This window comes from Podarcis tiliguerta, assembly GCF_965153285.1.
Source record: "Podarcis tiliguerta genome assembly, chromosome: 4".
Lineage (NCBI taxonomy): Eukaryota > Metazoa > Chordata > Lepidosauria > Squamata > Lacertidae > Podarcis > Podarcis tiliguerta.
Window position 1 is genome coordinate 16,721,703 of NC_139537.1, and position 16,403 is coordinate 16,738,105.

The 16,403-nt window shown below is 43.4% G+C and overlaps 1 protein-coding gene across 3 annotated transcripts; it reads right to left on the reverse strand.

Moving 5' to 3' along the window:
* Window positions 1-1,387: 1,387 nt before the first annotated feature.
* FAM76B (family with sequence similarity 76 member B) lies at window positions 1,388-15,904 on the reverse strand. 3 transcript variants are annotated; one of them, XM_083436660.1, is made up of 10 exons: window positions 15,380-15,904; window positions 12,966-13,030; window positions 12,296-12,350; window positions 11,164-11,319; window positions 8,490-8,686; window positions 6,387-6,434; window positions 6,157-6,237; window positions 5,464-5,599; window positions 4,352-4,453; window positions 1,388-2,379 (listed from the first exon to the last, which is right to left on the reverse strand). In XM_083436660.1, exons 1-10 carry the CDS (start codon window positions 15,539-15,541, stop codon window positions 2,290-2,292), a joined length of 1,092 nt encoding a protein of 363 aa, XP_083292786.1. In that variant the 5' UTR covers window positions 15,542-15,904; the 3' UTR covers window positions 1,388-2,289. The 3 variants fall into 3 exon arrangements, with proteins under 3 accessions (XP_083292786.1, XP_083292784.1, XP_083292785.1); XM_083436658.1 differs by lacking the exon at window positions 1,388-2,379 and having other exon boundaries at window positions 4,089-4,453; window positions 15,380-15,864; XM_083436659.1 differs by lacking the exons at window positions 1,388-2,379; window positions 6,157-6,237 and having other exon boundaries at window positions 4,089-4,453; window positions 15,380-15,864.
* Between the last annotated feature and the right edge of the window lie 499 nt (window positions 15,905-16,403).

Consider the following 16,403-nt stretch of genomic DNA (forward strand, 5'->3'; position numbering starts at 1 on the left):
TAATGCTAGCTGAAGCACAAGTTATTCTTTTAAGTAACTTGATAGTAACTTGAGCACCTTTGAATCAAATAGGATTTCCATTTTATGGAAAAGCAGCTTCATTTTTAAGCTGATGAGACCATGCCTTCTGGAATGAATTCATATCATATAGTAATTCATATCGTAACTCCCAAAGGGAACATTAAAAAAAAAAAAAATCTGAAGAAATGTAAGACAGGGACCTGAAACTTCCTACCTTCGGGTATTGCTTTCCACATTCTGCTGAGGGATGTCTGCCTGTCTATTACTGAACTCTGATGGTTTATTCAGAATCCTGGGACTTGTTCTAGGGATGCACAGTTGGGCTTGTGCAATGCTGACCAGACTTTATGGGCTTAATTCCTCGGAACAAACTGGGAGTACATATAGAGCACATGTAATACACTTCCTGCAGCTTGAGATCAGTAGTGATGAGCAAGCTGCCCGCCTTTCAGAGAACTTTGTATGCTATTATTTATGTTTCCATGGAATCCTGCAGCTTCCCATAGGACTTTCTGAATGCCAGCATCTGGCTCTTTATTGAGGAATGAGATACTTGTCATAAGAGATTTATCCAATTCCTGCTGGGTACATGATTCTTCATCCTGTACTGATCCCACTTGACTACATGGCTGGCCCACAGATAGCAAAGCCAAGTGAGGGGCCATGGGGCTGGTGTTTTTTGTCCCATGTGAGAGCTTCTCCGGGGCCATTTCTTTTGGCTCCTGGGTAACCTGTCCCAAAACAGTGTGACTGCACCCTTAGCAATGTGAAGCTGTTTGTGTGGGGGGGGGGGCTGTTTCACTCTTGAGAAATAAAAAGGCATATTCTCCCAGAAGTTTAAAAAGGCATAGTACGATGAAATGTTCTTAAAAGAAATTGCCAAAGAGTTACATTAGAAGAAGAAGAAGAGTTTGGATTTGATATCCCGCCTTTCACTCCCCTTCAGGAGTCTCAAAGCGGTTAACATTCTCCTTTCCCTTCCTCCCCCACAACAAACACTCTGTGAGGTGAGTGGGGCTGAGAGACTTCAAAGAAGTGTGACTAGCCCAAGGTCACCCAGCAGCTGCATGTGGAGGAGCGGAGACGCGAACCCGGTTCCCCAGAAATACTGTTCCTGTGTCTTTCAATTTAGAACATGCCACAGGGAATATTATGCAAATTAGCACTGAGATAAAAGGTGAAATATATTTTAGAAGCCCTACAGTTTAGTGTGTGGGAGGAAAAAAAATTAAGTTAGGCACAACATGAGTTAAGACAAACACCTTCTACACAGACAAATCTGTTACAATTATGTACAGCCAATATTCCTTTCCTGCCAGATCTTAACACCTTCTCTAGCATCCTAAACAACTCTGATCTTAACATCTGATTATTCTGTACATACATTTATTTATATACATCCACAAAGGAACATTTAAACATGATTTTTTTTTTTAAAAAAGAAAAACTTTATATACAAAATACCAACATTCCTATAAATAATAAACAGTTAGGAGAAAAGGCACTTGCAAGAGAAAAAGTCTACAGTAAATTTTCAAAAAACACATTTTGTTCAGATACTTACAATAGGGAATATCTCTTTAAATTTCTATCACAAGAAATGTAAAACACCAGTTATCACTAAGAATAGAACTGTTAAAATTCTTTTACATATTTATAGGTAATAAGCTTCTTGTCATAAAAGCACCATGATTTTAGACTTTCAACGTACTCTTATTTTGACCAAAAGATAATGCACAATTGTCGGGCATTTAGTGCTCCAGTTTCTGTTTCCAAGCTAGTTGTTGCTGGAATACTGATATGGTTGACCATTATTTTTCTTGATGTGGATCTGCCCAGCTCCTGGGCAAGTTCTGCTTTTGCCTAGGTGTCCTGCATAAATCCAATTTAGATTAATGATTCTGCACAATAGCCATACTTGATGGACTGCTCCCTCAAACTGCTGCCTTGCATATGTTATTGCATGATGTGGTTAAAAATAAGAGCACTCTTACTGATTACCAGTAACTGGCAAGAAGTCCTCTCCTGTATAAATTCTTTTTAAAAAGCATTCTTCAAGCCAGCTGAAGTATTTTAATCCAAATGGCTTAAACTTAAAAAGGAAAAAAAAAAAGTTCCACTGCATTATCAGTTACAAAAAGGTGTAGGAAACATGCCAACTACTCTGTGTGCAAAAATATTCCTTTTTTCCACTACACAGGCTTCTAAGGAGTTTCCACAGAGTCATTTACCTTTTGAATATTAACACCCATGCAAACAGCCAGCACTTCATGGAGATGTGAGTATGCTCCCACTCTTGTCAAACTTCTTGCCCTTTGATAAAGCCGCAACTTGTTTGAGGAGTTCTCTGTTTTTTGCCTGCAAAAAACAACACACGCCTTATAATTCTATAGGTTGCATCGTACATACATTGCCATGCAATGTTGGAAAATGCTCCACTTCCCTCTTTGCACTATTCCCATGGTAGTTGCAGAAATGTCTAACACATGTAGACGAACACTTGTGCTGCTGAAAAGGGCTCAAAGCCACGGATCCAAAGAGCTATGTAAGCTTCGGCCCCCGGCCGAAGGGTTTTGGTACTCCAGTCCCTCCCCCGCCCCAATCCTTTTGCAAACTGTTTGGTATGACGAGGTGATGCTTGAGAAATAGATGTCTCGAGTCCTTTTTGGAACCCTGTCAAGAGCATTTATTAGATCTTGAAGTAAAAATACTGTATTATTAGATAGCTTTCATTTTGATATTTTTAAAGAAGGGCCTTAAAGCACATTTTCAGACAGACGGATGCTTAAATGGAAAGCTATCTCAACATGACATTGTCCAAAGCTCTCTCTCCCTTCCCCCCAGCCCAGTTTAATAATTTGGCTAATTTGTGATTCTTTGAGAGTCAGCTGGAGCTTCACACTGTGTGAAGACACTGGAATGTTGATTTCACCTAAAGAAACACACTAAAAAGCAGAGGCTATTTCAGCACTAGAAGCCTAGGAAGTTATCCAGGCAAACATGACCACCATTCATCACAACCAAGTCCCTCTCTATAAAACACAGACACGGCTGTGTACAACGCTTAAGGTGCAGGTGAAACAGATTTGCACCAAAGCAGCTCTCCTAGCTAGCTAGCTACAAGCCAATTTCTTTAGTTGCTAGAGCTGAAAACAAAAATGGGGAATAACAACTTTAGTACAACTGGTAAAACATATCAAAATCTCATGATGAATCCTGTTCAAGTTAGACCCGTTACTGAAAGTCAATCAATGGGACCTAACTGATGTGTTGTTTAGTCATGTCCGACTCTTCGTGACCCCATGGACCAGAGCACGCCAGGCACTCCTATCTTCCACTGCCTCCCGCAGTTTGGTCAGACTCATGTTTGTAGCTTCGAGAACACTGTCTAACCATCTTGTCCTCTGTCGTCCCCTTCTCCTTGTGCCCCCAATCTTTCCCAACTGATGTAAGCCTTGCTAAATATTTCACTGCTGAGCGTTTATGGATAAAAAAATTGCAAACATTGTTACGACGATCAATTACAATCTACTCTTCATCAATGCTGGGATGACTAGAGATCCAGTTTGTGAAGTTCAATATCTGCAGAGGCCTGTGGGTTCCTCTTCTTGGTGTGATGCCAGAATTCAATGCTATCTTGGGGTATGATATTGATAGTTCAAGAAGAGTGAACTGAATTCAAAAGGTGCCTATCTCGTGACCATTTGTACTTATATAAATTATATATAACAGAACTATCATAAGCATAGGAAGCTGACTAAACTGACACCAGCTTAAGTTAAACTTGCATTTGTTGTTGTTGTTTAGTTGTTTAGTCGTGTCCAACTCTTCGTGACCCCATGGACCAGAGCACGCCAGGCACTCCTGTCTTCCACTGCCTCCCGCAGTTTGGTTAAACTTGCATAAATTACCCCAATTCCAAACTCTGTTCAGCAGTGCTACTACTCACTGAGCCGGCCTAAGCCTCGAAGAGGACAAAACAAGTCATAAAAAGAGTGTTTGAATTGCACCTCCCTTTTTGCCAGCATAAGCTCTGCCAGGTCGTGTGAGCAAGCTAAACAGTTAGGATCCTTCATATGTCTCCCCTGCCTGGCAGACCCTCACCAATCCCCATTTTTTCAGGGCTTATGTCAGTGTAAAAACATGGTTCAGTCAGCTGAGCCCCAGCTGAACGAATTATGCCAGCGTGTCTCCAGTTAAGCTTGGATGTGGTGCTTACACTGGGAGAGCAACTGAATCCTAACTCACCCATCCCAGTAGATCCTAGGTTTTGATTGCTCCCCAAGTCCTTAGCCCAATAATGTTGCCTGTGAACAATTGCGGTGCTTACCTGTAGCTGTTCCACAGTTTCTTTATGAGCTCTCTCCATGCTGTTCATCTTTGTTCTCAAGTTGGACTCTTGGTACTGAAAGTCTGCCTTCAGCTCTGTCAACTAGGAAAAAGAATGGAGATCTTTAAAATACTGTTCCAGGCCTCCTTTAAAGATAACCCTCACATCAACAAGACAGATTCCTGGTGTCTGTCAGATGAACTTTTTAAAAGTCAAAAAAGCAATTTCTTCCACTGATTTGAAGACTAGTAATGAAAACAATGCATAGCATGAAATATTATATCCGCACAAAGAAAGTAAGCCGAGTATATCCGTAAGACAGAATGTTGTCTAAACATTTTTACTTGGCATAGTCCAGGTTATTGTCCTTACATACAGAGTTAAGAAAAAATAAACAAACCAGACAGCAGCTATTCCCAGATGTGCAAGTAAGAGATCACCTCCTTCACAACACACTTGTAAGCCAGGCACTACACTTCTCTCTTGGGAAGAGAGCAGTTAAGATGCCCCCAAATGGTGGAGACTAGGGATTTGGAGTGTAAACTCCAACCTACCTCCCAACGAACGCAAGCTCAATATGGGGAAAGGATTGAGAGAGAAGGACTTCCAAAGCATCCAGAGTAACCCATATAAACTACAAATATGTTACAATGTATCAGGTGTACTTGGGGAAACTATTACCTCTGGCTAATACCACGATGGCTCACCCTCCCTTTCCCCCAAAAGCAATTGTTTGATGGGCAGAAATGATGAGGATACAGCATTATGTGTGCGGGTTTAGCTTGTTGTTATTAATTATTATTATTAATTGAATTTATATACTGTCCTATAACCTGGAGGCCTCAACTACTCCTACCCTTTGTCAGCATCAAACCTTAGCCAGGGTAGGTTCTGGCCAGCTGGGGAGGAGGGCATACTGTGGAGGAAGATGATAAAATTGGCCCCTTGTGGACAAAAAAGTTCATCTAAATATAATTATTTCGAGTAACATATGACCAAAATGCATTCCAAATGAACTCTGGGTTTGGGTTGCTTAATTCATATTTGTAATGCTGATTTCATTTGGAACTAGAACATTTACAAAATAGCTACTTGTGAGTTGAGGCTTTTACCTTTTTATCTTTTTCCAGAATTGTTTGATCTCTTTGCTGCAAGAGGCGTTTCAGTGACATCACTTCTTCTTTCAGCTGACTAATGAGGACAAAGTTGTCAGTACCTCCGCTGTCTGCTGACTGATTTATAGAACTACTGTAAAACAAAAAGTGTGGGCTGTGATTAAATGAGGGGGGGGGGAACTGTATGTATTTGAATCAGTTTCACAAACATCCTAATGGAAAAAAAAGTACTTGACAGAAATAGATGAAACTAGCAAATTAGCTTACTAATGGCAAACATTATCAATACCTGCAGAAATATAATTAAGCATTAGCTTCTGACTTTCTAAATGAAGCAGCCTTTTACACAAATTCCAACTGTTTGTCAGAGACTGTTGTATACAATCTCTCTCATCTAACAAGATGCACATGGAACAAAGCTTGTCAGTAAGAACCAAATCAAAGCAGGTTTATAGCTACAAATAACTGAACTGTTGCTCAGGTCTGTTTTCCTTCTGCTATATTTTAGTTGATTACCCCCAAAACCTCCAGAATAAGGTATGTAGAGCCATCATTTTCCACTAAACTTTACACCAAGGCATATGGCCAAAATATGAAGTCATGTTGACTTTTTCAGAATAAAATGAAAAAGGAAAGGAAAACGAACAATAATTTCAATGGGAAAAACTGTAAGGAAGGCCATATTTTTACCTATCTCCATTAGATGGCTTGGATTCCATTTTGGGCTTTTTCTTTGGAGTTTCATTCTGAATAGCTGCAGAGGATTTATGGCTGAAAAGACGCCAACACAATCTGTATGACTTATACATCTACATTTACACAAAACAGCATGTACATAGATTTCTAAATAATTTGACAAAGTAAGGAGCAGGCTGGACTTACAAATTGTTCTTTTTTTTTTTTTAATAGTCAACATTTACCTCTGTTTCCACAATCCCTGATCTTGCTCTGGACTCAGACTGCTGATTCTGAAATGCAGAATGTGCAATAGGCTTAAGAATGGCCACCTCAATCATGGTTTGAAAAAAGGAAAAAGAAGCAAAAGCCCTATTTTATGTACGGCTACCAGATCTGAATATTCTTCAGAGGTAGCCACATATATAATAGCACACTGCAATCCTATATGGATGCAACTAAAGCTTGCCTAACAAAGGGCAAACCTGTCTTTTCCAGGGAAGACTGCAAGCAGAACTCCAGGCACAGCTATGCAAAAGTACTGCTGGCCACAATCACTTGACCTTCCAAGAGCAGCGGCAAGTCTAGAAGTAGTCCCATGAATCTGGTCTTTTAGTTACTTCTGTCTTGTCTGGATTAATTATCATACTGTGATGTGCTGGATGTGGATTAACAACCTCCTCACTGTCTTTGAGGAATCAGAAGGAGAGTTGGGATGGCACCATACTTCACTCATCCAGATAACCTTTTCAAGCAGTTTCATGAAGCTAAAGAATAGCATGGAGACTCCCCAGACCAAAGGAAGCACACTAATTTCCCAAAAGCTTTTGAAGAGGAACATTTTCTGAAACCCTAAATCAGGGAAGGCTAACCCCTGATCTGGTCCCAAACAAATTTGTTTGCCACTACCCCCTCCGATTTTAATGGTGCAACAAAAATAAAAACACTGACACAGTCACTGCACTGTGGTGATGCAAATCACCTTCTCCCTGGTCATGAGACTGCTCATCTGACAAGCAGAGAGAGGGTGAATAGCTGGAAGTGGGGGGCTGAAGCCAAGAAGCTCTAAGTCTGGGTCAGTGCCTGGATGGAAGACTTCCTGGAAAACTAGGTACACTACCTTAAGTTTCACAATAGGATACAAGTATAATAAAATAATATGACAGGGACGCGGGTGGCACTGTGGGTTAAAGCCTCAGTGCCTAGGGCTTGCCGATCAAGAGGTTGGCGGTTCGAATCCCCGCGGCGGGGTGCGCTCCCGTTGTTCGGTCCCAGCGCCTGCCAACCTAGCAGTTCGAAAGCACTCCCGGGTGGAAGTAGATAAATAGGGACCGCTTACTAGCGGGAAGGTAAATGACGTTTCCGTGTGCGGCTCTGGCTCGCCAGAGCAGCGATGTCACGCTGGCCACGTGACCCGGAAGTGTCTCCGGACAGCACTGGCCTCCGGCCTCTTTGAGTGAGATGGGCGCACAACCCTAGAGTCTGTCAAGACTGGCCCGTACAGGCAGGGGTACCTTTATAATAAAATAATAAATAAAATACTGATGGTATTGAAAGCAGCTGATGTACAGCAGAATGAAAATGGAAGCCGCTGGGCAACGTCTATTAGCACAATGAGCTAGCATTTGCATTTTCTCATGACAAGTGAAATCTCTCTTATTTGGAATGTGCAGAGACTGGATGGCCATCTGTCATGGATGCTTTAGCTGATACTGCTGCACTGCAGGAGGCTGGACTAAGTGAACATTGGAGTCCTTTCCAATTCTACAATTCTATGATTCTGGTGCATTTATGCATCTCTTCTTCATTCAGAAAGGGGCCATGCCTAGCTATGTGTATTAGCAACAGCATTAGAAGTGAGAGTTCAGCTTGCAACTCAAATGTTTCTAAACTGTTACTGTTTCATATAGGTTTTGTGTTCTACAAAAACAACAGACTCCCAGCTATACACATACGGTCTCTAAAAGTTATGGCAGGATGTTGCGCAATCGGAAATGTGACTTTCTTTGAATAACAGGCCCTGTTATTTTGAAACCTCTCTTAGGTTTGCAAAACAATTTGCTATGTGGGAAGCTCCTTTTTCAAGAAAACAAACCCACAGCTCCCTTGGACAATTGGAACCAGTTGGGCAGATCCTTGGATCCTAGCCTATATAAAGAAACATTCTTACACCCAAGTCCCTATCTGCCATCCCACACTTTCAACCTAAGGAAATTTTAATAGCAGAAATAAGTTTTAAGTGCAATAGATTAAATCTACCAATTTAGCAGCAAAATTTTTACTGTATCTTGATTTAGTTTCAGAGAATACAGCTACAGCCTCTATTCCACAAGTTTCACAAGACTTACTTGTGATGGCCGCTGCTGTGACGGTGGTGGTGATGGCGATGGCGCTGGTGTTTCAAATGATGCTGGTCTTTTTCAGTAAGTGATGTGGAGGAGGAATTAGAATGTGAAGACCCTAAGCTCTTCCTCTGTTCCTTGGTCTTCTGCAGTACTCTCTTGTAGGACAGCGTACAGAGCCAACACAACAGCTTCCCATCAACCTTTTGGGAAATCATTCGCAGCAAGTTATGTTACACGTACTCAGTGCTAAAAAGACATACAACAGCCAAAATAAAATTATCAAATACTTCTGCTGTCATTCTTTTTGCACACATCTTAATACAAACAAGTTAAAAATGCATAGTACAGAACAGCAGCATGTAAAATTAAGCATACCGGACATTCTGCTGAAAACTGGGTGAAAAATATTGCAACCTATTTCCTTTAGGTGAGCACACCTGTCAAGATATAAAAGGCCTCTTCTATGGACAGAAGGGCTCTTGATCCAGCAGAGGCCCCAATAAAGGAAGGGAAAAGAACATTTTTGCAAAAACTCCCATAACCTTTATCAAGCAGTGCCGTGTCCCACACTATTCTCAAGGTTTCTATTTTCAGAAGCTGGAAGGGAAAGAGGAATCTGTAAAAATTGCCTTGCCTCTTCCGTTAAGAGAGTGTCAGGAGTGAAAGCCCTCTCAAGGGGTATTAGGATCCAACACACAATCATTTCATACTCAAGTGGTAGACCTACTGAAATCAATGAACTTTCAATGGATCTATCTAGACTATAACTGACGTTGGATGTATCTCCCCTGTATCGTTTTGTCTTTCACCCAATTTCCAGGCTACCCCACAGCTCTCCTCAGACTTGGCCAATGATTTATCTAGGATCCACCATCCCAACTGGTTGCCAGCTAGCATCTTGGAAGAAAAGGTTCTCAGTAGGCTTTATCCAAGAGTCTACTCTAAACTCTAATATATGAATACTCATTATACTGTAATAAAATAAATGCAATCTAAGAGACCACTTGCAGCAACAATGGGGTATTGTCCGAATATGGATGGCAAGCAACCATGCTGAAATAGCTAGGTCTGAGACTGGTCAGTGCCTAAGCTGGGAGACTGTCTGATAATCTACAAAAGATTATGAAAGAATGGTGAAATAAAAATGATAATTTATTATATTCCATCAATAACAACTGGGCAGACTAGATGCCAGTGTTTTATAGCCTCTGAAAACAACTATCAAAAGGCATACTTTCAATTATCTTGTTTACTGTTTTGTGAGTTCGAATTTTTTCATGGATCAGCAGTCAAGTGATGCTATATTAACTGGTAATTGAAGAGTAATACAAATACATAATATAAATTCTATTTCTCCATAATTATTTGGAAGCCTTCACTTAAAACTGACTAAAGGTTTCTTCTAGAACACCTCATGCCAGAAGTGCAGGGAGCATCCCCTTACATGACTTAAGTAAACACGGACCCTAGGTAAGTGTGCCTGGTACCCCTGGACTCTCACACCGCTCAAATTCTGAGACCAACACTGGTGTCAGAAGTGGGATCTGTGTTTCCTGGAGGAAAGGCTCATGAGCAAAGTATGCCTGAGTTGGGGGACCCCATTCTCCACATGTGGTTTACAGTTTCAGGGATCAACGAACAGCACTCTGATAGACCATTAGTGCTATAGTGATGTTGGGAAATCTTAGCAAGTTAAAACTTTGGCTGATGCCTAAGAAGAGCATGGTGGGAGAGCCAAACACTGGGGAATGTGTGTCTGCTTCTTTAAATGCAGACTTAGTGTCTTTGGGAGTGTGAGTAAGTTATCTTCTCCAGCTGCAGGAGGGAGGCTCATAGTTGATTTGTAGTCTTGACACCTGGCTATCTGAGATGCCGTTTCTGTGTGAACAAGGTCATCGAGCCTTATTACAACAAGAAGGGGAATCTGGTGTGTGTCTGAGAATAAGGGAGGATGCCCTTTCGTTTTCAAGGTCTTGGGATAAACAGGATTCAGCTGCCAATTCCCCTAACAAGTTTAAGTTATCGTCCTTCTATGTAACCATTGGCGAATTGCTAATTAATCTAAAGATCCGATTGGCCTTTGAATTTGGAATTCACGCGGGTTCAAAGGGGATAAAACCTTAGGAATCCGACTTGCAATTCGCAGCCGCCTCACCTAACCTACTTTGCCATGTGAGACCATTGTCATGCAGAGAGGGCCTGCCCTGATGCCGGTTCTCGTTGTGAGTGTGTTCTGTAGTTAGCTATACTAAACAATGTTTTTATTGTCTGTTTGGGATTTGTAAGAGATGTGCAAACTTTTATGTTTGTCGGGGAAGCTAAACAGCACCTGACCACTTAGTCGCCTACCTGTTGGATTTCTGTCTGTGCCATGGTAAAGCGACGCAGGGTGGGGCAGCCCAGAAATGCTGAAGAGTAATCTCCTTCCTTAGGTTACTTTTCTGGGCTGTTCTAAGATAAGGAAGTGGTGGCAGCAACTACTGTTTGTTTTGTGTTCTGAAAACGCTTCTGTGCACCCCTCTCTCTCTCTCAGCTGGGTCTTGCCGGACAAGTAGGGCAGGTGGGGGAGTGCGCACAAATGCTACAAGTGCGATTCAAAATACAACAATACGATGTTGTTCATAATCAAGTTACCACTTTGAGACCAAGTATGAGTAGCAGCAAGACAAAGCTATACCTTTCTTCTTCCTTCCTCTTTGCGATCAAAAGCACATTGCTGCTTGCATTGTTCACATGTTTGAGGGGGTCCATATTTCTTCTCAGAGTTTGTGCAGCGCTGACATTTTGTGCCAATAAACGCTGCAATGATGTTACAGTATTGGCAAGGTTTCGGCTGAAGAAAAAGAACAACAAATTAAGAATGCCATTCCTTGTTTCAGTATGTCAACATTTTATGCAAAAATGACTTGGAGTCACTGAAGAAAAAGTAAAACTGCTTTTATACAAGCTCATTTAGACAGACTTCACTTAGTAGTTACATGCTTGAAACTATGTTACATTTTATTAACTGGTTCAAAGTTTCTTTAAACTTTCCTGATGTAAGCTGTGGGGAAAATATTATTTTGCTAACTGAAATTTGTTTCTTTTTATTTAGGAAAATGTATAAACTGCTTAATAAAAAAAATAAACAGTAATGCAGAGCATTTCCGTTATAATTATGGAACTGCAGCTATGGAGTCAATGTATTTTCATGGTGAATTAGGCTATCAATTGCTATTAAGCACAATGACTGTGCTCTGCCTCTATGGTCAGAGGCAGAATGCTTCCGAATACTAGTTGCTGAACACTGCAAGAGGGGAGAGTACTCTTGTGCTCAGTTCCACAGGCACCTGGTTGGCTTTTGTGAGGACACTGGAGAAGATGGGTCACTGTCCTGATCCAATAGGCTCTTCTTGTGTGGACCCTTCTCCTACAGTGAAAGTAAGCAATCTCTAGACTATCCAGAAAGGCTATTACAGCCAGCTGCTTAAAGATACAATGGAGGCTGCAAAGTGCATCTTCCTGGCTGCCCATACTGCCACATGGTAGGTACAATTATGTGTCATAACCAGTGTTCTGTCAACCTTAGAGCAAGACCTGCGCTCAAGTCTGGTTTTCTTCACAGCCTGTAGCTCTCAAGAATACCGGGGTTCCACTCTTCAGCACGTACATATTTAAAACTTTATGCAAAGTCAAAGGCAGCTTCAACCAGTGTGGAATAAAATGTCATAGTTGTTATTATTTTCTTAAATCCAAATTTGAATAAGTCTCTGTAGGCCTGACTATGAATTTAGCAGCCCAGTCACAAAAAAGATCCAGAATTAACTCACCGTTCCAAATTGCTTTACATTTTGGGCACACTTCTTGCATATTGTGTTGGTTTTGCTAAAAGAAAAGGAAATAAAATTCAGTTTTTCAAATACTTAGTTACACAGGAGAAGTACCCATATTCAGGACAGGCCCTTAAAAGCCAGTGTGGTGTAGTGGTTAAGAGCGGTAGACTTGTCATCTGGTGATCCGGGTTTGTTGTCTCCGCTCCTCCACATGCAGCTGCTGGGTGACCTTGGGCCAGTCACACTTCTTTGAAGTCTCTCAGCCCCATTCACTTCACAGAGTGTTTGTTGTGGGGGAGGAAGGGAAAGGAGAATGTTAGCCGCTTTGAGACTCCTTTGGGTAATGATAAAGTGGGATATCAAATCCAAACTCTTCTTCTAAAAGAACTCTAGTTCTCCAAAAAGGTGGCACAAGTTGCTCACCAGAGGCTCTTCTTTATTCTGCCTTGCTCTTTTGCCTCCTTCATGGGACCAGGGTAGGCAGACAACATTTTCCCCAATACGTGGGTGACTTTTAGCCATATAATTCAAGGTAAACTGCATGTGGAATCTGACTGACCAGCATTACATTTTTCAAGTAATAGCTGATAGTTTACAAGTGTGAAATAACAGTTTTCAAGTAATAGCTGATAGTTTACAAGTGTGAAATAACATGAAAAAGACTTACCTCTCTTGTTGAAACTCTGATCGACAGTAAGTACATTTTACCATGGGATGTGCAATGCGACATTCCTAGACAAAAAAAGTCAAAATTGTTTTACTATAGAGAAACTACTGACACAATAAATTCATCTCGTTTTATCTTATTTGCTCTGTGGACATTCCATGGTGCTCCCATGTATAAGTTACAGTTGTTCCAAGTCACATTGGCTTTCCATATGTGGCTGCAAACTACAGGGCAAGAGAATTCCTGATCTGACTTATTATACAGTCTATGTCACCATCATAAGGTTGCAATATAAAGTGCTTTATTGCTTGATTATAAGCTGGGTTTAAGAGATGGAATTTAAGATAACTAATTAAAAACCCACTGACTGTTAATGCTGCAAAACTAAGTATCTTTACTGTGGACTCCTGCAAGTAGAATCTGTCACATAGCTGCTGTAACAAGCAATGATCTATGATGACTTTGATTGCCTATGAAAGCTTGTGCCACAAGACTAGCTAGCTCAAAGAGTATTACAGCCTGTTTTAAAAAGAAAACCAAAACGGGTGTTTCTTCATTACAGCAAGCAAGGGATGAAGTAACACATTTAGGTGTTTTTTTAATGTGTGACAAAGATGTAATGAATCAGTGTTGGAAAACATGAGACCCTCCAGATGCTGTTAAGTCTCCAGGTACCATGGACAGAAACTATGGGAATTACAGCCCAACCATCATTTGGAGGGCTGCAGGTTCTGCCCTGTTCAAAACGAACAAGTCAAAATGTAAAAGTCATCAAAATTTTCCAATATGTATAATAAATTCAGGACAGAACTACCCTGAGGAGGGATTGCCACTGAAAATAGTAAGCCCCATCCCATCACCATGTAGTGAAAGCTGTATACTGTCTGACAGTGGGAGGGAAATCCACTATGGTTCAGAATGGGGTTTGAGCAAATGCAAAATATGATGACATGATATAGAAGGAAGAATCTCATAGTGATGACATTCTGGGTGGCACTATCATGCCAGGCATAACAAATGGGCCACAACACCTACATCACAGGGCAGTTTGGGTGGCAGACTGGCACCTCTCACTGAGTAATCTGAAAAGAACTGATCACCCTGGAATTAGTCACTAAGGCTGAAATCATATAGGCACATGGAGAGCAAGTATCACTGAACTCAAATGAGACTAACTTTTGGGGTTGACACATATATAATCTCTCCTCATCCCTTTGTAACCCTGAAAACGAGGCCTGTTTTGCGACTGATCTATGTCACCTTCTCTGAACATATAAAGAGCCTGCTGGGACAAGCCAGTTGCCCATCCAGGCCAGCATATTGTTCTCACAGTGGCCAACAAGGTGTCTGTGGGAAGCTAGGCAATCAGGATCCAAGCGCAAGAGCACCTGACCTATCCTCAACTTGTACTCAGAAGAACTGCTGCTGCCTCCAACTGTGGAACCACAGGATAGCCATCATGGCTAGTAGCCTTCAATAGTGCTCTCCTCTTCTGAAGTCATGCAAGTTGGTGGTCATCACTGTCTCCCTGAGGAAGAGAGCCCCACAATTTTAACTATGTGCTACATGGAAGAGAAGTGCTTCCTGTTATCCCTCCTGAGCTTTCCAATGTTCAGCTTCACCAGATGCCAGCAGGGATGTTTCCTTCGCTTGAAAAAGTGCAGAATAAATGTTCCAAGTGAAAAAGAAACCACACAGCAGCTTATCAGGAGCGTTGTGTCCTTGAAGCTAAACCCTTCCCTTGCCTTCACTCCTCTGCTTGGTCAGCCCCCTCGCAATTCCAAGGCCTTCGTTAACTACAAACCCCGGAATCTCGGACCCACCCCAAAACTTTCCTAGGGTTTTTGTAGACGTTTCATGGGGTCAAAATGCAGGGTTTTCCCTTACAATACCCTACGAACGGTTTAGAGGGGGGTCTCAAATTTAGGGGTTCCGAGTTAGTTGTTGTTGTTGGGGAGAAGAAACTACAAAACGCAGGATTTGCACTACTAGGCTCTAGAGAACTTTGGGGGGGGGTGTCTCAAATTTAGGGGTTCCGAGTTAGTTGTTGTTGGGGGGGGAGAGAAAGAACCTACAAAACCAGGATTTGCACTTCTAGGCTCTACAGAACTTTGGAGTGGATGGGACGTTGGTTTTCTGGGTGTTAACAGCGACCCCCCGTTTGATGTATCACTTACTGAGTTTGGGAGCCCCACTAAAAGCTTTAGAGGGGCCCCGAGATTTCGGGGTTAACGAAGCTCCAGGCCGCCCCGTCCCTTCAAACCACTTCAGCCCCGGAAGCGGGCGCGTCCCGCCGAACAGCCGGATATCCTCTGGCCGCCCGCCCTGCCCTGCCGTCCCCACCCCACGCAGCCGCCCTTCCCTCCCTCGGCGTCGCCTCCCGGCCTTCCCCCGCAGCCCCCGGGGAGCGGCACCTTGCAGAGCTGCTGTCCCTGGGAGAGCTCCTCGAACGGGTAGCGCTGGTTGCACTTGGTGCAGGCGTAGAGTGCCGGGGCGGCGGCGACGGCGGCCCCACCTCCACCACCGACGACGGCCGCTGCTGCCGCCACCCCGGAGGCCCCGGATGTTGCCGCCATCCGCCTTCCCTTCACAGCGCCGAAGGAGCCGGGAAGGAACCAACCACCGGCGGGAGGGCGGGCGGGCAGGAGCGAACGAACGACTGAGAGAGAAAGAGAGAGGAGAGATTCTCCCCTCCCCCCCGCGCGCCTGATGGTTCCTTCGGCTCCTCCGCCGCCGCTTCTTCCTCCGCTTAGGCCCGCTTTCCTCCTTGTGTCGGCATCCGCGTCAAGAGGCCCTTCCGTTCCCCCCTCCTCCTCCTCTTCCTTTCTCCTCACGCAAACAGAGGCCGAGCGCGAGCCAGGGAGCAAACCGACGGAGCGCGAGCCTCGGCGCCCTCGGCCAATCAGCGCGGCGCGGCAAGGCCGCCTTCAAACCTCGCCGCCCAATGAGGAGGCGGGGGAAGCCGCGCGACGTCCCACGCCCGCCGTGCTTGCGTCACGATTTATAAGACCAGACCAATTAGAAAAATAAAATAAGGCGGAACCCGCTCTCCGCCGCCGCCTCTCATTGGCCGGGCGCCGGTGCCCTTTTTTCCATACGAAAGTCGCAGCAATAACCGCCTTCGCTAGGTTGCGCCTGCGCAGAAGGGACATAAGAGCAGTTCGCTTCCTTCCTCCTACTGCCACCCTCCGAAAGCTCCACAAAACAAATCCGGAGCGTAGCTTCGCCGTGGCTTCTGATTCGCTCGCTCTTGAAACCCCAAGGCAATAATAAGGAAATAAATCCGAGCGCCTGCTGTGGCTGCTTCCCACCCTACTTCTTCTTTCTCAACTCTGATTGGTTAATCCGGGCGTCCATCACCGCCGCGGCTCTGTGACGCAAGCGCGCCGTAGAAGGCAACGCGGGAGGGGCGGGGCCATGTTGCTCTTGGGCAGGCCG

Excerpts from the sequence above, each read along its gene's own strand:
- FAM76B (XM_083436658.1), bottom strand. The coding sequence starts at position 15,541 with ATGGCGGCAACATCCGGGGCCTCCGGGGTGGCGGCAGCAGCGGCCGTC. Across the intron at positions 6,238-6,386 it reads CAGGGATTGTGGAAACAGAG|CCATAAATCCTCTGCAGCTA; the intron begins GTAAATGTTGAC and ends GCGTCTTTTCAG. Across the intron at positions 5,600-6,156 it reads AAGCCATCTAATGGAGATAG|TAGTTCTATAAATCAGTCAG; the intron begins GTAAAAATATGG and ends TTTGTTTTACAG.